Consider the following 19,294-nt stretch of genomic DNA (forward strand, 5'->3'; position numbering starts at 1 on the left):
ACTCCTAGGCTCTTTCTGGAGTGCTGGCAGGGTGGGGGTGCCAGTAACCAAAATGGGGGTGACTGGGGCAGGGAGCAGGAGGTGTGTGCCCTAAGGACAGTCAAGAGAGCTCATTTTGTCTAGGTCAAGTTTGGAAAGCCTATGATATCTACAAGTAGAGGGTAGCAGTTCTATGGCGAGAGGCAGTTCAGAGCTAGAAAGATCAGGAGAGGGGTAAGAGAGCCAGCACGGTGATGGAGATAGCTTAGAGGGCCTGGGCCCCTTGTGCTGAGCCAATTATCTGACGTACAGCAGGCACCCAATGCCATGGCCGGCAGCGTGAACACCGAGTGTTTCTGACCATGGGGCCTTGGCAGGGACTGTGGCTCCCAGGGAGCTTTCCTAACTACAGTGTCCCTCCACTGCCATTGGGACCGCTGGTCCTACTTCTGTCGTCTTTGCCATCCCTGGTGGCTCAGACAGTAAAGAATCTGCCTGCAATGCAGGAGACTTGGGCTCTATCCCTGGGTAGGGAAGATCCCATGGAGAAGGGAATGGCTACCCACTCCAATACTGTTGCCTGGAGAAGTCCATGGACAGAGGAGCCTGGAGGGCTGCAGTCCATGGGGTCGCAAAAAGTCAGACACGACTGAGCGACGGACACGCTCACTTCACTTTATCGCCATCACTACTGTTACTGTAGCGAAACCACTCAGCACGTGGGCTCTGCAGTCTAGTCCCCTGGATTCCAATCCTGTCTAAGTGACTTTGGGCTAGCTACTCAACTTTCTGTGCCCCAGCCTTCTCACCTGTGGATGATAAGAAGAGCCGTACTTAACTCCTAAGGCGAAGGGAGGCTCAAGTTGATAAACACTCCACATGGAGCACAGGGCCTTGTTCACAGTAATGACTCAGTGACAGTTAGCTGTCATGATTCAGATAGCCATGGCTACCACTGGCCAGCATTTATCAAGCACGGACTGGGTGCCAGACCCCGTGTTATCTAATCCTCACGAAAAAAACCTCAGGATATTAAGATATTACAGTGAGGCAATGGAGGTTGGAGAGGTTGCTGGTGGTCACACAGCTAGAAGGTGATTCCACCCAAGTCTGTGTGCCCACCGACCATGATCTTGGCCACCCCTGTCTACTGCAGATGAGGACAGGGGCTTATGACCCATGGCAGGAGACTCATGGGGGCATTGCTCCTTCCAGAGCTGCTGCAGCTTGGTCAGAGCCCAAGACCCTGGTGCCTGCTGAAGTACATCCCCTACACAGGTCAGCCAGGCCAGGGGCTGCCCTGTCTCCGTGGTTTCCCTTTGACCTTCCTCTTGAACTTGTCCCAGAAGCTCCTTAGGAGAAACCTCAGGGAAGCACCTGAGGTGGTTCTGCTGGGCATTGCTGCTTGAGGGTGGGGGCCTGGGTCTGAGGGACCAGGGTTTCCCATGAAGAAACCTGACCCAAGAACTCACCCAGCTCTACCTGAGCATGGGTGGGGGGCCCTCCCTGTGGAGACAGCACACAGCCCCTGCCTCAGGCCCCTCAGGAGGAGAGAAGGAGAGCCGGAGGAGACCTCTCCCACCTGCAAAACCCGCCTCCGGGGTCTGGGGCTTCCAGGATCCTGTGTCAGGACTGGCATCGCAGGGGCCGAGACCCAAGTGGCAGAGAAAGAGGTGGATAATGGCATGGAGTCTGAGCATCCTGGATTCGAATCTTGGACCCAACATTTAGTAGCCATGTGACTGTGGGCCAGTTTTAAAAACTCTCTGAGCCTCAGTTTTCTCCTCTGACTGTGTGGATCACAATAAACTATGGAAAATTCGGAAAGTGATGGGAATACCAGACCACCTGACCTTGCCTCTTGAGAAACCTATATGCAGGTCAGGAAGCAACAGTTAGAACTGGACATGGAACAACAGACTGGTTCCAAATAGGAAAAGGAGTGCATCAAGGCTGTATATTGTCACCCTGCTTATTTAACTCACATGCAGAGTACATCATGAGACACGCTGGGCTGGAAGAAGCACAAGCTGGAATCATGATTGCCGGGAGAAATATCAATAACCCCAGATATGCAGATGACACCACCCTTATGGCAGATAGTGAAGAGGAACTAAAAAGCCTCTTGATGAAAGTGAAAGAGGAGAGTGAAAAAGTTGGCTTAAAGCTCAACATTCAGAAAACGAAGATTATGGCATCTGGTCCCATCACTACATGGCAAATAGATGGGAAAACAGTAGAAACAGTGTCAGACTTTATTTTGGGGGGCTCCAAAATCACTGCAGATGGTGATTGCAGCCATGAAATTAAAAGACGCTTACTCCTGGGAAGGAAAGTTATGACCGACCTAGACAACATATTGAAAAGCAGAGACATTACTTTGCCAACAAATATCTGTCTAGTCAAGGCTATGGTTTTTCCAGTGGTCATGTATGGATGTGAGAGTTGGACTGTGAAGAAAGCTGAGCACCGAAGAATTAATGCTTTTGAACTGTGGTGTTGGAGAAGACTCTTGAGAGTCTCTTGGACTGCAAGGAGATCCAACCAGTCCATTCTAAAGGAGATCAGTCCTGGGATTTCTCTGGAAGGAATGATGCTGAAGCTGAAACTCCAGTAATTTGGACACCTCATGCAAAGAGTTGACTCATTGGAAAAGACTCTGACACTGGGAGGGATTGGAGGCAGGAGGAGAAGGGGATGACAGAGGATGAGATGGCTGGATGGCATGACCGACTAGATGAACGTGAGTTTGAGTGAACTCCGGGAGTTGGTGATGGACAGGGAGGCCTGGCGTGCTGCGATTCATGGGGTCGCAAAGAGTCAGACACAACTGAGCGACTGAATTGAACTGAAAGTGTGGATGACATAACACCTGTCTCTTTGAGCTGTTAAAGAATCAAATGAGAAAATGCAGATGCAGGGGAAGCATCTGCCGTGACATCTGGCCTGTAAAGAAAGTGCAGCAAAGAAGCGGCACCTCACTGAGCGCCGTGTCCCGTCTACGTCATCCTCTCGGAACGGCACCTCGGGGACAGTGTCTATGGAAGGAGTCTGGGGGTGGCAGAAACAGCGATGCTTTTGGGCAATTGGCAGTTTCTTCATTTTAGAAAGAGGTGTCCTTGTGGGATGAATTGAGAGGGAAGCATCGACATAGGTCCACTACCGTATATACAATGGCTGGCTAGAGGGCAGCTGCTGCACAGTACAGGGAGCTCAAGTCGGTGCTCCCCGCTGATCTAGAGGGGGCGGGCCGGGGCGGGCCGGCCAAAAGGGCAGCTGGTTCACACTGTTGTACAGCAGAAACTGACTCAACTTGTAAAGCAGTTATACTCCCGCTGAATAAAAAGAAGGGGTGTCCTTGATAAAGCCAAGGATAAAGGGGCACCTGATGTGAAGAGCTGACCCATTGGAAAAGGCCCTGATGCTGGCAAAGATTGAAGGCAAAAAGGAGAAGTGGGTGACAGAGGATGAGATGGTTGGATGGCATCACTGACTCAACGGACATGAATTTGAGCAAACTCCAGGAGATAGGGGAGGACACGGGAGCCTGGCGTGCTGCAGTCCATGGGGTCACAAAGAGTCAGACATAACTGAGCCACTGGACAACAACAACAAAAAGGGCAGAATTCTGAGCCCCCAGAAGAGGGAACTGGTGAGGGACACTGAGCTTCACAGTAGAAGGAAAGAGGGGGGCGCTGCTGGTGGCTTTTGGGCTCTCATGCCCTGGCTCTCTCAGCCTTGCACTTGAGTTGTCAGATGGCAGCTTCTCTCCAAGAGGGGCCAATTGAGATTTTCCTTTTCTCAGAAGCTGAGTACCCCTGAGCAGGGAAGACATGGACAGAACCCCAGTGCGGAAGACCTCAGAGCTTCTAGGCATGCAAGAGAGTGCACTGGAGTTGGCTTCAGATGGTGGAGGGTGGGGAGGGGCGCGATGCAAGTTCCTCCATCCCTACCTGAAATTTGTGAGTCACCAGAGAGTTAGCAGACGTCAAAGGGGGCTGAGGGAGAGTTCTGTGAAATTATAGTTAATTGAGGAAATTTCGGTAGAATTTAAAGACGATCATAAATAAACTCATAAACTTGGAAAGGCAACTATCAGCATAACACACCTGCACCCTAGAATAGACATGACTTAATGGCGATGGAGAATGCCCATCGCCAGAGAAGGAGGAGGTGTAAATTAATATTTTAGGAGTGTGGTGTCAGCTGAAGGTTATATTTTACGACTTGAGGTTGTAACCATGAAATATGATGCCTTGTTTAAAGTGTGAGAGAATCTCCAAACAACTTTTACAGCATCTTCAATCAAAACTGGGTGATGCAGGAGCAAGAGTGTCAGAGGAGCCTAAGAGGCGGGGAAGACTCCAACAGCAGAGATGCCATCGTCAGAGCAGGCTTGAGCCTCTACCCTCTAGAGGGTCTCAAACTCCCGAGTCCTCAGCTCGGCACAGTCTAGAAGTCGTTGACTAAAACTGGGACATTTGGGAATGAATTTGAGGCAGTAGAAGTATGGTGGATGAACCTAGAGCCTGTTACACAGAGTAGAAAGAGGAAAATATCATATATTCATGCATGTATATGGAATCTAGAAAATTAGTATGGATGAACCTGTTTACAGAGAAGAAATGAAGACGCAGATGTAGACGTATTAATTTGTCTGCCTTAACTCTTCTCCTTTGTTTTTGGATTTTCTCACTTTTCTCATTAAATTTACTCTTTGGAATTGGAGGAAAACCTAGGAGGCTAAGGAAACAAGAGGGAGGGGATCCCAAGGGTGGGGCGGGGGAGGGTAGAGAGGAGGTTCTGTCCCTGAAAAGGGACCCCTGCAGGCTCTGTCCCTGAAAAGGGACCCCTGCAGGCTCTGTCCCTGAAAAGGGACCCCTGCAGGGTCCTGCTCAGTTTCAGGAGGTGTGTTGTAGTGAAGTGAACTGAAGTGAAAGTCGCTCAGTCGTGTCTGACTCTTTGTGACCTCATGGACTGTGTAGTCCATGGACTTCTCCAGGCCAGAATACTGGAGTGGGTAGCCTTTCCCTTCTCCAGGGGATCTTAACCCAGGGATGGAACCCGGGTCTCCCATATTGCAGGCGGATTCCTTACCAGCTTCCCCAGTAGAGGAGACCATAGTCCGGGTGCCAGAGAGACGCAGCTGGAATCCCAGCTTGGTCACCTACTGTATCATCTTCTGAAAGTTACTGAATCTTTCTGAGCTTCAGTTTCCTGTTTCATTTATTTGTTCAACAGGTATTTACTGGGTGCCTCCTATATACTCGGAAGTGTGGTAGATGCTGGGGACAGAACAGACATGGACCCTGCACTCACAGATCTTACTGTCTAGACATTAAATAAATTACTCAGTTGATCAATTAATTATGGTAAAGTATGTGGTACTCTGAAAATATATGATGGGGAGAGAGGGGGTATTCTGTTTCTGGAAACATCCTTGAGGAAATGACTCTTAGATTGGGACCTAAAGACTAAGGAGGGGCCAACCAGGCCCAAGGAGGTAGGGAAGAAGGTTCCAGAAAGAGAAGACAGCATTTTCACAGCTTCTTGGGCAGGGAGATGCTTGGTGCAGAAGGGCTGGGAGGAGGCCAGTGTGGTTATGGGAAGTAGGTGAGGGAGCGGCTGGTATGAGGGGAGGCCCTGTGAGGTGCTTGTCAGCCCCCGGAGATTCTGCTTTCTCCTGAAGGACAGTGGAGTTGTCGAAGGTTCCTGTGGAGGGGCGCGGTGTCACCAGGTCTATTCTTACTGGGATCACTAGAGAGTTGGACTGCGAAGAAAGCTGAGCACCAAAGAATTGAGGCTTGTGAACTATGGTGTTGGAGAAGACTCTTGAGAGTCCCTTGGACAACAAGGAGATCCAACCAGCCCATCCTAAAAGAAGTCAGTCCTGAATATTGGAAGGACTGATGCTGAATCTGAAACTCCAATACTTTGGCCCCCTGATGTGAAGAATTGACTCACTGGAAAAGCCCTGATGCTGGGAAAGATTGAAGGCAGGAGGAGAAGGGGACGACAGAGGATGAGATGGTTGGATGGCATCACAAGTAAACTCCAGGAGTTAGTGATGGACAGGGAGACCTGGTGTGCTGCAGTCCATGGGGTCGCAAAGAGTTGGGCACAACTGAGCTACTGAACTGAACTGGCCTCTGTGTGAGGAATGGGTGGGCAAGGGCAGGAGGGATGCTTGGAGACAGGAGGGAGGCTCGAGACCACACACCCCTGGGGCCAGCTCAAGGTCCCTGCACTCCTGCCCTGCTCCCTCACCTTTCCACCTGCAGGTTTCCCCTCTAACATCCACCCCGTTGCTCCTTCTCTGCCTCCTTTCAGGAGCCCCTGCTTCTGTCTGCTGCCCATTAAATATTGCTTCCCTTCCCAGCCTTCTCCACTCCTATGGAGCCTGGCCCACTCCCAGCCTCTTGGGCTCCAGGCTCTGGGTCCTCTCCACGGTGCCGCCAGCCCGTGTGCATGGCCACTTCTCAGCCTCCTCTGCACTCACCCTCGGCGTGGGGCTGGGGAAGCGCCCTTCCCCCACCGTCCCCATCACTGCCATCATCAGCGCTGTTGGCCCGCTACAGACCTCTGGGTCCGCTTTCCCTCCTCCCCTTTGCGGTCCACTCCGGGGTGGAGGCCACATCCTCTTGTTTCTCCCCCAGACTCGCTCTTGAATCTCTTCTGCTCCTTCTCCTCTTTCACATGGCCCAGAGTTCAGGCTCTGATGATGGGAATGGCCTCTTCACCGTTCTCCTCACTACTTCTCCCCGCCTGCCATCCTTGCCACCCCCCAAACCACAGCATCCATCCATCATGCAGGGACCAGAGTCACTTTCTAAAGCAGACCCAGCTTTCACTCCCTGCTGACAGTCCTGCAAGTCTTCCCAGCACCAGCAGGGCAGAATCTCTCCCTTTAGCAAGCCCTCCGAGGCCTTTCCGAGTGGACCTCCACCTCCCTTTCCACGTCCACCCCACCGTTCATCTCATGCATCCTACACCTTCACCTGGAGGGAAAGTAGCCCACTTTCTAAGCGCACCAAGCCCATTAGGGTCCCCCTCGCCCTCAAATGCCGTTTCCTCTGTGGGGAAGCCCTTTCTTTTCTCTCCCTCCACACTTGCCTATTCCTTTCTCAAGGTCCAGGCTAAGTATCTCTTCTTTGACCGTGACTTTCCTAACCTTCAGTGGAGTCAAGATGAAGCTACTGTGGCTAAGAGTGTAGACACTTCCACCTGGGATAGACAGGGCCAGTGTGGGACTCTTGCAGCCCGCAGGCCCTGCGCTTGCTGGGAGCGACACTGACAAATCTCCCGCTTGCTGGCTGGCTCCTGGGGCTTATCTCCTTGGTACTGGTCACGGTGAAGTTAAGGAGACAAACTGCCTTGGATGTCAGACTTCACAGGCTTCTGCCAGAGAGATTCCCAGGAAATGCTGTGCACCTGGATATGACAAACAGCTCCAGGAAAACTCAATTTAAAACTGAGTAAAGCAAATGTGTCTACCTTTCCTCCCACCCTGCTTTACGGGGGCAGGTCACCTGGGTTGGAGGCAGCAGGAAAAAAAAGGGGAGGAAATGAGGAGAACAGAACTGCAGGCCTTCACATGGCATCCGAGGCCCTTCACCAGGCAGCCCGTCCTTCCCACCCACCCAGCTCTGCCGTCTCTGTGTGGCCCTTTGAGTTCCGACAATCCTGACTATGCCTCTAAATGCCCCACGTGCCCCTGCAGCTGCCTTGCTCCTGCCTTTGCTCTGCCTAGGACACCCTTTGGCCTGATCCTACCAGACAGTCAGCCCTCAATCCCACCAGCTCAGCATTCAAAACGCAGCCAGACATTGACTCCATCTCCCCAGTACCGCCTGGCCCAAGCCAACAACATCTCTTTCCTGAATCACTGTAGTAGCCTCTACAAGCCCCTTGCTTCTGCCCTCTTCCTCTTTGGTCTGTTGTCTACACAGCAGCTCAAGGGATCCTGTTAACACACCAGTCAGATGAGGTCTTCTGCTCAGAACGTGCCGCTGACTTCTCATCTCGTTCCGATAGAACCCCAAGACCTAGCAGTGGCCTCGAAGGTCGTCCATGGAGCCCCATCCCCGCCCTCTCCTTACTCCCAGTGTGCCATCCCCTTGGGTCTCCTGATGCTCTTCAGCAGTGCCAGGCCTCTGCACACCAGGGCCTTGGCATCTGCTGTTCTATCTCGAATGCTATTCCTCTAGATAACCACCGCGCTTCCCCTCTGCCTCCCCCTGGTCTTGGTAAATGTCAGCTTCTCAGCGAGGCCTGCTCTGACCCCGTTTAGTGCGAGGTCCTCCCATCCCCTCCAGCACTGGTCACCACTTCACTTATCATTCTTGGTTGCTTAGTCGCTCGGTCGTGTCCGACCCTTCTGCCATCCCATGGACTGTAGCCCACCAGGCTCCTCTGGGCTTTCCCAGGCAAGAATACTGAAGTGGGTTGCAATTTCCTTCTCCAGGGAAATCTTCTGACCCAGGGAGCAAACCCGTGGTTGAACCCTCATCTCTTGCATTGGCAGGTGGATTCTTTATTGCTGGGAAAGAAGTTTACTTAGGGAAGAAGTTTACTTATTTGAGTATTGTCTGTTTTCTTCCGACTGGAATGTCAGCTTCACAAGAGTAGGAATTTTATTTGCAGATGAATCCTTTGTACCTAGAACAGTGCCTGACACATAAGAGATACTCAGTAAATGTTTGTTGAATGAATGAATGGATATCTCAACACAAATGTTGCCTCTTGCGTGAAGCCTTCTCAAGTCCCCTCAGCTGTCGCTGTGCCTTGACCCCTTGGTTATAACAGTTCTGGGAGCCACTGCGTGTTTGCCTGGCTACCCCCACTCAGAGAAACTCTCCGGGCAGGGATGAGATCATGCTTTTTGTGATATAGTGCTGGGCCTGGCCCAGTGTCTGGCACACAGCAGCTGCTCACCTAGTGAGTGTGGGAGGGAAACTTTCCTGAGTACCTGCTGAGTGAAATGCCTTCATTTCTGTGCTCATACATACCAAGGAGCTGAACACTGAAGAATGGGCTCATTCTGAGGACTTCCCTGGTGGTCCACACTTCCACTGCAGGGGGAACAGGTCTGATCCCTGGTCAGTGGACTAGAACCCCACATGCTGCATGGCACGGCCAAAAAAATAAAAAAAGAAAGAGGAAATGGGCTCATTGTCTTGAATAGACCTTACACCTGTAGAATGACATTAGTAAGGATAGTTCAGGACCTCTGAATAAACCCACTTTTATCCCCATCCCACACTGCTTCTGTGTATCCAGCTGTCAGCTCCATCTCTCCACTGGGATGCCCCCTGCACACACTCTGCCCCGTGGTGTCCCAAACTGCCTGCCTTCCACATCACAAGGTGCCCCCCTCCTCCTGGGTCCCCTGACACAGGAAGTGGCAGCTTTTGTCCCTCCAGATGCTCCTGCCTGAAGCTTGGGGTTCATTCATGCCTCCCGACTGCTAGTCCTGTAGATTCTACTTCTTCACTAGCTGTCAACCAGGTCCAACTCCCACCCTCCTCAGGCCCTTTAGCTCGGATCGCGTCTGGCCTTACCTTGACTGTGGTGACTCTGTGCTACTGAGAGCATCCTGCCCACTGCCCCAGCTCAGACCTCATCTATGCCACAGTGGTCTAAGATGCAGATATAATCCTGTTTCCTCACTGTCTTTGATCCTCAAGATGAAGTGGAAGGAAAGGGAGGATTTGCCTTTAGTTGGGCATCAGGCACATGCCTGTCCCTGGCTAGTGCTCGGTACTGTCATATTCATTATCCCATTCAGTCGTCATAAGAAACCGTTCTGCAGAGAAGCAGAATGAAGCTTAGAGGAATAAATCACCCGAGGTCCCACGCGCTGGCGAATTGTGGAACCCAAATTCAAATCTAGACCTTCCTGACCCGAAAATCCAGTTTCTTTCCAATACAGCCCGCTGCTTCCAATCTCCTGGAGCCCAGCGTCCTCTGTCGTCTGGCTCCTCCATCTCCAGCACCACCGCCCATCATTCCTCTCTGCTCGCTCTGTTCTAGACAGACCATCTCGAACGGCTTATCTTAGGTCTGCCTTGCGGTTTTGTGCTTCCATAGTTATGACCTCTGGTTCTCTTTTCTTTTCGACGCCCTTCCATTTCTTCTCTATGTAGTGAACTCCAGTTCATTCTTCAAAACCCTGCCCTGACAGTACTGCCTCTGTTAAACTTGCCCAAACTGACTCACCCAAGCAAAGTAACGTGTTACTTCATCTCTGTCCTCAAAGTGTGAACTGTACTCCTGCGAGATAAGGGGGTGTTGGTTAAGAGCACTGGCCCTGAAATTAGACTGTTGGGCTTAAAAATCCCAGCTCCTTTAATTACCCATTTCCTTCCCCAGGGGATCTTCCCGACCCAGGGATCAAACCAGGGTCTCCCACATTGTAGGCAGAGACTTTACCGTCTGAGCCACCAGGGAAGTCCACTATAAGCTGTACCTTTGGCAAATAACTGAAACTCTCTGTGCCTCGGTTTCTTTACCTGTAAAATGGGAATGATATTTCACAGAGTCATGAAATCTGTGGAGAGTTAGCATAGCACCTGGCACCGTGTACGTGCTTAATAAATAGTAACTTTGGTTTCTGTCACTCTGCTGCCTCTGATACACATTTGAACCCTGATATTACATTTTTCCTTCCTTTATAGTTTAGTCCACATCTGTGACACAGCTCTTGCTAAGTGGATTACTATCCCTTACTCGCACACAAGGTGCTTCCCTGGTGGCTCAGTGGTGAAGAATCCGCCTGCAATACAGGAGATGCAGGTTTGATCCCTGGGTGGGGAAGATCCCTTGGAGAAGGAAATGGCAACCCACTCCAGTATTGTTGCCTGGGAAATCGCATGGGCAGAGGAACCTAGTGGGCTACAGTTCATGGGGTCAGTAGAGTTGGACACAACTTAGCAACTAAACCACCCTCACTACTTGCATACAAGCTCCAGGAGGGCAGGCTTAGAAAATCTGGATAACTTCCACTAAGCCACTCAGCTGTAAGCTGCAGGGGAGGGGTGCACACTGACGTGTGCAAAAATCGGAAAGCCAGTGTTCTTAACTATTATATATCAGAGCATGGTCTTGGGATCATTGTTTCTGCATATCAAGTCTCAGCTAGGATTTAGGCTGGAGCAGTGATTCCATCCGGATGTGCTGTGGGGATGAGGAAGACATGGTCCCTGCCTTTGGGATTTCCAGCAAGTTCAGAACCTAGAGTGGCAGACAGACATGTGACAGGTCGTTCACACAGTGCCAAGTACGATGTCTGAAGTCACACACTTTGCTGCAGGAGCGCAGAGAAGGGAGCAGTTATTAAAAGCATGGGGGAATGAGGCTTTACTGAGAAGCGGTGCTAGAGTTGGATCTCAAAGCATCGGAAGACTTCCTCTGGACAAGGGGCATTCTAGACAGATGGTGCGGTGTGAGCAAAGCCCAGGAGGTGTAACCACGCCCAGCACTCAAATGGCGCTGACCTGGGCCAAAGGAGGAGGAGGGAAGATTGCAGAGGTCTGGCCAGGCTGTGAATGCCCTTTGAGTTTTGCCCTCAGGGAACTGTGATGAGCTTTCGTTTTGTTCCATTACATCCAAGAACTTCCCTGGTAGCTCAGGCAGTAAAGAGTCTGCCTGAGATGCAGGAGACCCAAGTTCGATCCCTGGGTTGGAAAGATTCCCCTGGAGAAGGAAATGGCAACCCACTCCAGTATTCCTGCCTGGTTAATCCCATGGACTGAGCAGCCTGGCAGTCTACAGCCCATGGGGTCCCAAAGAGTCGGACGTGACTGAGCGACTAACACTTTCACTTCCACATCCGAAGTTTCCTAGGATCTGGTAGGAAACAAGGTCCTGGTCACCACAGTCATGACCACGGGAATAAGTGTGAGAACTGATTTCTTTTTTCTTGGTCATTGTGCAACAGTGTGGTGTAGTAGCTAGAAACATGCTCAACAGGCAGAGCTCACCCAGCTCGTTGACCTAGCTCATTGGCTGTGTGACCTCAGGCAGGTTGCTTTACCTCCCTGTGCCTTAGTTTCTTCATCTGTTCAATGAGAAGAGGAAGAACTAAAATTCTCGGAGCAGGGCCTCGGGCATGATCAGGGCTCTGGAAGTTTGTAGCACATCCTCTCTGCAGGTCACGTCCCAGGGTCCTCTCTGCCTCTCATGCATGAAGTACACGATTAAGTACCAGGACCTGGACTCACATGAGCCTCTTGTCTCTGCCCACAGCGGACGATGCATGCGGCGGGACCCTGCGGGGCCAGAGCGGCATCATCTCCAGCCCACACTTCCCCTCGGAGTACCACAACAACGCCGACTGCACCTGGACCATCCTGGCCGAGCTGGGGGACACCATCGCCCTGGTCTTTATTGACTTCCAGCTGGAGGATGGTTACGACTTCCTGGAAGTCACGGGGACTGAAGGCTCCTCCCTTTGGTAAGCACGCCTTCCCTCCCCTCCCCCTCCCCGTCCCTGCAGCTGTGGCTTCCCGGGATGCGGTCCCCTCGGCGCCTAGACCTGCAGCCAGAGGTCCCTTTGCCACCTGTTCTGCCCCCTGCTGGAGAGTTTCCTTTCCTCATAATGAGAAGTCACTGCGTATTTTCAGAGCTGGGCTCAATTTTCACGGTGATTTTGGTACCTGATTTGAAGCATGGCCTCGCTGAAGAATATCAGGATGGGATTTGGTCAAGGAACTTGCATTAAGACTAACAGTGGTATCAGGACATGGATAGGGTCTCAGTGAAATGATTTGAAATATTCCCATTGCTGGAAGCATCCAACAAAGGACCTAGAACATTGAGTGGCAGTTGCTTTTCCCATGCCCAGGGTTCTGAGACAGGAGAGGCATTATCACGTCTTGGTTCCTGCGGGAAGGGCTAACCTACTTCCTATTGTTTGGCTTCACCACAAAGCAGGGCTTTTGTGAGCTGTGCTCTGCTGCCATGGAGACTCTGGTGTCGGCAGGTTTGGGAGGAGACGGATGATGAAGGCTTACCGGCCTTGGTTGTTTGTGGTCTTCCAGGCTTGGACCCATGGAGTGGGCCCTAGCTGGGGCTGGCTTAGGGAGTGACGTGCTTTCTGTTTGGGTGACAAGCCTCGAGAATGGTGGTGTGACATTCGTAATGTGCTCTTGTGTTCTGGTGGTTCTGTTATCAGGACGAGGGCAGGAGGGGGACCTGGGTCAGAACATCGGGAGCCAATAGAAGGATGCGCTCAGGCTTGCTTCTTTGCAGTCTTGATTGCTGTGTGTTGCCGGGAAAGGTGGGGCTCGCTGCCTGGGACTGAGGAGGAGGAGGTGTCACTGAGGGGCCTGAGTGAAGCAGAAAGTAGCAGCTGCAAGCGTCAGGGATGGATAGTCCCTTGGGAAGACAGACATAGTGGTCAGCGGGCTAGAGACATGGGCAGGGAAGGGGAGGAAGGATGGGAGAGGAGGAAAAAGAGCAGCTGATGTTGAACATTTCTTTTATACCAGGTTTTGTTGTAGAAAGGCCAGTGGAGTAAGACATGGCCCTTTGACAGTGAGGAAAACAGACAAATCCACCACAGGCCCCAAACATGACTATTTGAGAGGGATAAAGTGGGAACAGGCTCCTGCCAAATATGGACTTGGAGCTTCGGGGACCAGGAAACTCAAATTTCACGTAGTGGTAGAAGGCATGCTGAGCCGGGGGTCAGAAGACCTTGGTGTCATAAGCGTGTTGCAAAAACTTGGCCAAGTCAGGTCATTTACTGCCCTGGATGGGGTGTTGAGACAGGCAGACGTGAGCCAATGGCTGATTGCTGTGTGGAGGTTGGTCCAGGGGCAGTGACTGGACATTTGGTGCTTGGTGTTGGGGTGAAAGTCTAGATGGCCGTCCACCAAACCACACTCCCAGTGACCTGCCCAGTCTGAAGACCTTCTGTCTCCCTGCCCTCTTTTTGTAAAATACCTATTTTTCTGATCGTTTATGTCGTACATATGCTTCTTATAGAAAACTTGGACAATATTAAAAGGTATAGGGAAATGAATAACAAGTATTAACGTTGTTTGTGCTTGGTTGCGTTGGGTCTTAGTTGCAGAATTCGAGATCATTCCTTATGGCTCACAGGCTCTCTAGTTGTGGCACTCAGGGTCCAGAGCACTCAGGCTTCAGTAGTTGCAGCTTGTGGGCTTTGATGCCCAGCAACATCTGGGACCTTCGTCCTGCAATCAGGGATCAAACCCACGTCCCTTGCATTGCAAGGCAGATTCATGTTTTAAAAAACCTTTTTATTTTGTATTGGGGTATAGCCAATAAACAGTGTTGTGACAGTTTCAGGTGAACAGCAAAGAGGCTCAGCCATACATATGCATGTATCTATTCTCCCCCAGACTCCCTCCTCTTCTAGGCTGCAAGGCAGATTCTTAACCACTGGACCACCAGCGAAGTCCCACAAGTATTAACTTTTTGATGTATTCCCCTTTGGCCTTTTTGCTTTGCCTAGATCAAGCTAGCTGGCCATTTATATATATGTTTAATATTAAAAAATTAAGATCTGAAACATGTCAGTAACTATATATTTCTAACTGAACATTATATCATGAAAATTTTTCCTGTATCATTACACATGTCTCCTAAATGTAATAGGTGTGAGAATAGAATTTATTTAGTAAATAAACAGTATTTATTGAGCTTTTATGTGGCAGGCTGATTCTAAGCTCTTACAGCTGTAATTTCATTTAGACTTATATGAAGTAGGTAGCATAATCTTCCTCCTTTTACAGATGAGGAAAATGAGGCCCTGTGTGGTTGGGTCACTGGCTTGAAGTCACACAGGTAGTAAGGAGCAGAACTGGGATTCAACCCCAGGTTAGCTGGACTTGAAAGCCCATCTTCTTAGTCACGTCAGCACACTACGTCATGCAATGTTTGTGAAGGACTGTGGCGGCTGTGGTGCATTCCCTTGTGAGACTGCCACAATTCACTCCATCAGGTCTCTTGATGGATTGTATCCAAGTTTCCACTTCTGCAAACAGATACCGAGACGGATAGCCTTGCTGGTTCTCTCTCTTCCAGCCCCAAGGCCTCTGCGATGCACTTGTTTATCCGTAGGCCAAATAGTCTCCCACAGCCTCCACCCTCACCCCGAGGTGTGAATCTACGCGGTTGTCCAAACTTCTGGAGGGAAACAAACGTGAAAGAGTATTCCTTTTCCTATTAAGTCACTCAGTGGGGAAGGAATTAAGCAGAGGAAATCGTTAAGGGAGTCATTCAGAACTCTGCTGTAAGATTAAATTATAATCATTTACAGGGTCTGTGTCACCCTTGCCAAGCAGGATGCATTTGTTGTTCTAATTTATACCTGCATAGCAGTTACGGATGAACAAAGCTGCAGGCTCAGGAAGCCTGTGCAAAGAACCCGCTCCCTCCCCAGCCCCTCTCCTTTATGGATCCCTGGACTCATGTGACAATGGGACGCTCCTGGTTTATGAGTGTATTGCTTTTATCAGCGGATAAAAGCAATAGGACTTTAGGATGTTCTCTTGAGTCATCCCATGGACAGAGGATCCTGGTGGGCTGCAGTCCATGGGGTCTCAAAGAGTCGGACACGACTGAGTGGCTTCACTTTCACTTTTCACTTTCATGTATTGGAGAAGGAAATGGCAACCCACTCCAGTGTTCTCGCCTGGAGAATCCCAGGGACGGGGGAGCCTGGTGGGCTGCCATCTATGGGGTCGCACAGAGTCGGACACGACTGAAGCGACTTAGCAGCAGCAGCAGCTTGAGTTCTTCACCAAGCAGAGAAAGACAACATCTGGAAAGATGAATTTGAACAGCTAGACATCCCTTCATCTATTGAGAAAACAGATACACCTTTTGGGGGGGGGGGCGGGAAAACAATCTCCTTTATCTGGAGAAGGGAATGACAACCACGCCAGTGTTCTTGCCTGGAAAATCCAATGGACAGAGGTGCCTGATGGGCCCCTGTCCATGGGTTCGCAGCATCAAACCCGACTTAGCGACTAAACCACACCTCTTCTATCAGGTGGCAGATGTGTGATGATTCAGAAGAGGATGGTGACATGGACTGTCCCTGACTCAGTTCCCACACTCTCCTCCCCCTCCAAGGAGGATGTAAGCAGGAGAGTTTAAATTAGGGTTTGGACTTCATGGACTTCAAGTTCCAAATGATTGGGCAAACATAGGCTTGATAATTTTTTATTTTGCCAAATAAGGATATTAGAGAACAAAATAAAAAACCCTGCCAACTTTTCAGGACATGATTGCATAAAACAAAGGACAATTCAAAGCCAAAAACGTGGCAGGATATAATCAATGGCACTGACATACTGAAAGACGGGGGTAGGAGGGGTACATAACAATGGTGTCTGCCCGTAACCGTAAAGTCCTCTGATGTATATACATTAATCGGTGGATTACCACGTCATGTTGTGCTTGTCCATCCCTGGCTTCTGAGAATCCGACCATACATGTTTTGAATGGGAAAATGTTGTTACTGTAGTGAGCACTGAACCCTGCAACCCTGCCATGCTGAGGGGGTCCCAAGTGTCTTAGACTTGCTCTCCCTAAAGTTAATTGTCTTTTTGTGCGTGTGATTGACCAGGAGCCAAATTGGGCTTGAATTGACTTGAGAGTTACAATCCACATAGCAGATTTGGTATTACTCCCCTACCACACACACACACACACACACACACACACACACTCTCACACAGCCAAAGGACACACTCTCCTCCAAGTCATTGCCATATACACATCACCAAGTCAACCCCCCTGACACATACATACTTCTAGTTCACTGAACTCAATTTAGGGACCAATTTTTGCTCACTGATCCTTCTCAGGGGTGGATAGTGGTCTTTGTTCTGCTCTGACCCCATCTGTTGGCAGTGATCTTCAGGGAGCCCTATTCCTTCCTCTCTAATTCTATGAAAATACGCTCACCACGGCTCCAGTTCCTCATGAGGCCCCTGGATTTTTCGAAGGGCTGGGACTAAGGGATGCAGAAGAGTCTCTTAAAGCCCGGGCTTCTGGGTCCCTGGAGGGAATTAGGATCATGTTATCATAACGAGGAGAAGTAATTGCCAGGCCATTACAGAAGCGGCCTCTCCATCATGGAGAAAATCAGTGAGTTAAAATCCACCCAGAATCTCTCCCCTTTGCCTCATGCTGAACTCTGTCCCCTGGCATCTCAGCAGGAGCTTCCCCTGGGCTGTATGAGAGGAGAGAAAGCCAGACACCCCTCCGAGAACAGGGGCGAGGTCTGCGTAGTGTCTCCAACCTTAGGTGTTGAGCCTGCCCCTTGGCATCTAACTGAAGAGACGGCAGACTTGGGACTCAGACAGACATGAGCTCAAAACCCAGATCCACCTCTTCATCGCTGTGGAATCCTGGGATATTTACTAACCTTTCTGAACCTCAGTTTCCACATCTGAAGAATGGGGCTCATTATACCAACCTACAAGGCATGTTGGAAGGGATAAACATGTAAACCGCTGCCTGACTTAGTCCTGGGATGGGGACTAGAAGCAAGGTGCTCACTCTCTGAGGGGAAAAGGGTATGATGAGGCCACTCTGAGCTTCACCCGATTCTTGGTGACCCCACCATGGCCACGGCCCACCCTGCAAGCCCAGTGGCATCTCACCAGGCAGAGTGACACTTGCCTGATCCAGCTCTGGGGAATTAGCTGGGCACCAGGTGAGGGGAACTGGCAGAGAGCCCCTGAGTCAGACAGGAGGACACCCTTGCAGAGTCAGCAGGTGGGGGTGATTTGGTTGCAACTGTCTTCTCAGAGCTGCACGTTGTGAGCGCACTGTGAAAAGCAGCAACTTTTCTCTGCCTACACCCAGGCCCTGGGCTGGCCAGTTCAACTCATTCAGCGCTGATGGCCGCTCTGAGCCACCCTGCGGCAGGGGCGGTGCCCCAGCAGCCCTAAGGAGTCTGCAGGGTTGGGAAGAAGGGGCAGCGTGTGGAGAAGACATTCTGTAGAGAGGGGGGAGGCGCAGCCCCTCTCACCGTCTCGGATTGATGAGGATGCAGAATCTGTTGGGCCTTCCTCCCTCCTTGGCTCCTCTCCCGCTGCCTCTTCCACCCCTGTGGCCGTTTCTTCCTGTGACAGGGAGGGCAGGCAAGGCCTGGCCTGCACTCAAGGTGGAAGCCACCCTTTCTCTGGGGTCAGCTGAAGTGCCAGCCACAGGGGTGTGTCACGGGGGTGTGTATGGTAGAGGGAGTTCAAAGCTCCTTTCTGCGTCCGCGATTTCTGTGTAGACTCAAGACCACTCTCCCATCTTCTGTGGCTCCGCCTGTACCGGGAGTCGCAGCCCCTTGGCCTCTCTTCTTTGCTTTCTTCAGTCTACTTGGATTTCATGCTTCATTTCACTGCGGTCATTTGGGATCTGCTGCCCATTCCCTCTGTGCCCTCAAGTCTAGCCCCCCACAGGCCTCTGTGTGACAGCCTTGCCTCCACTGAACATGCAAAATAAGAAACGGAAGGAGAACACGCTGCAGGGTTTTAGAGGAGGATGCTGTCCTGGGGCAGGAGACTGGGGCTGCCAGGCAGGGCCTGCATTCGAGCCGGGCCTTGAAGGTGGGTACCGTTTTGATATGAGAGAGGGAGATGAGAGGCGGGAGGGCGTCATTCTAGGGCTGCTGCCTGGGTCTCCTGGCCAATGTAGGAGCACCCTTCCTGACCCCTGAGACACAGGCCCAGGAATTCTGGTCCCAGGGATTCTCTAAGGAGGATTTTCTCCAGCATGCACCCACCCTGGAGACTCTGCTATCCACCTCTGAGCCTCAGTAGCCTCTTCCACCTGGGAAAAAAGAGGAGAAAGCTGACTCCAACGCCTAGTGTTCCCAGGTCCTGCCCCCAGGGCCGCCCAGTAGACTTCAGCTGTTTTGGGTTTTTTTGGTGGGGGGAGTTGTTTGTTTTTCATTTATTGCTATACTCCAAGGCATGTGGGATCTTAATTCCCCAACCATACATCAGACCCGTGTCCCCTGTAATGGACGTGTGGAGTCTTAACCACTGCACCACCAGGAAAGTCCCTTCACCTGTTTTTGAAAAGAGAATTTCTCTGGAAAGCAGGTTCAACCTACTCTCTGGATTCAACTTTGAGGATTTTTCTTTACTTTGTTTCCCTTCATTGGTTTGCTTTTATTTTTATAGGTGGGGATACAAAAACTCCCATCTACTATACAGACATTCAGTTTGAAATTTTGCTAGTAACAATTTCTCCTTTTGAAACACTGAGTTTTAATTATTAAGCATTTTGCCCATGGAATTTGAGCCAACTAGAACCATTTGATCTCAGCGAC

At 50.8% G+C, this 19,294-nt stretch overlaps 1 protein-coding gene across 1 annotated transcript in view; it reads left to right on the forward strand.

The window, feature by feature from the left end:
• The window catches only part of CSMD2 (CUB and Sushi multiple domains 2), a 678,376-nt gene that overhangs the window by 249,730 nt on the left and 409,352 nt on the right, over positions 1 to 19,294 (forward strand). The window contains exon 5 of the mRNA XM_052636874.1: positions 12,226 to 12,433. Coding sequence (XP_052492834.1) covers positions 12,226 to 12,433 — 208 coding nt within the window. The remainder of the gene's footprint in view (positions 1 to 12,225; positions 12,434 to 19,294) is intronic.

The sequence above is a fragment of the Budorcas taxicolor genome, chromosome 3 (genome assembly GCF_023091745.1).
Source record: "Budorcas taxicolor isolate Tak-1 chromosome 3, Takin1.1, whole genome shotgun sequence".
NCBI lineage: Eukaryota > Metazoa > Chordata > Mammalia > Artiodactyla > Bovidae > Budorcas > Budorcas taxicolor.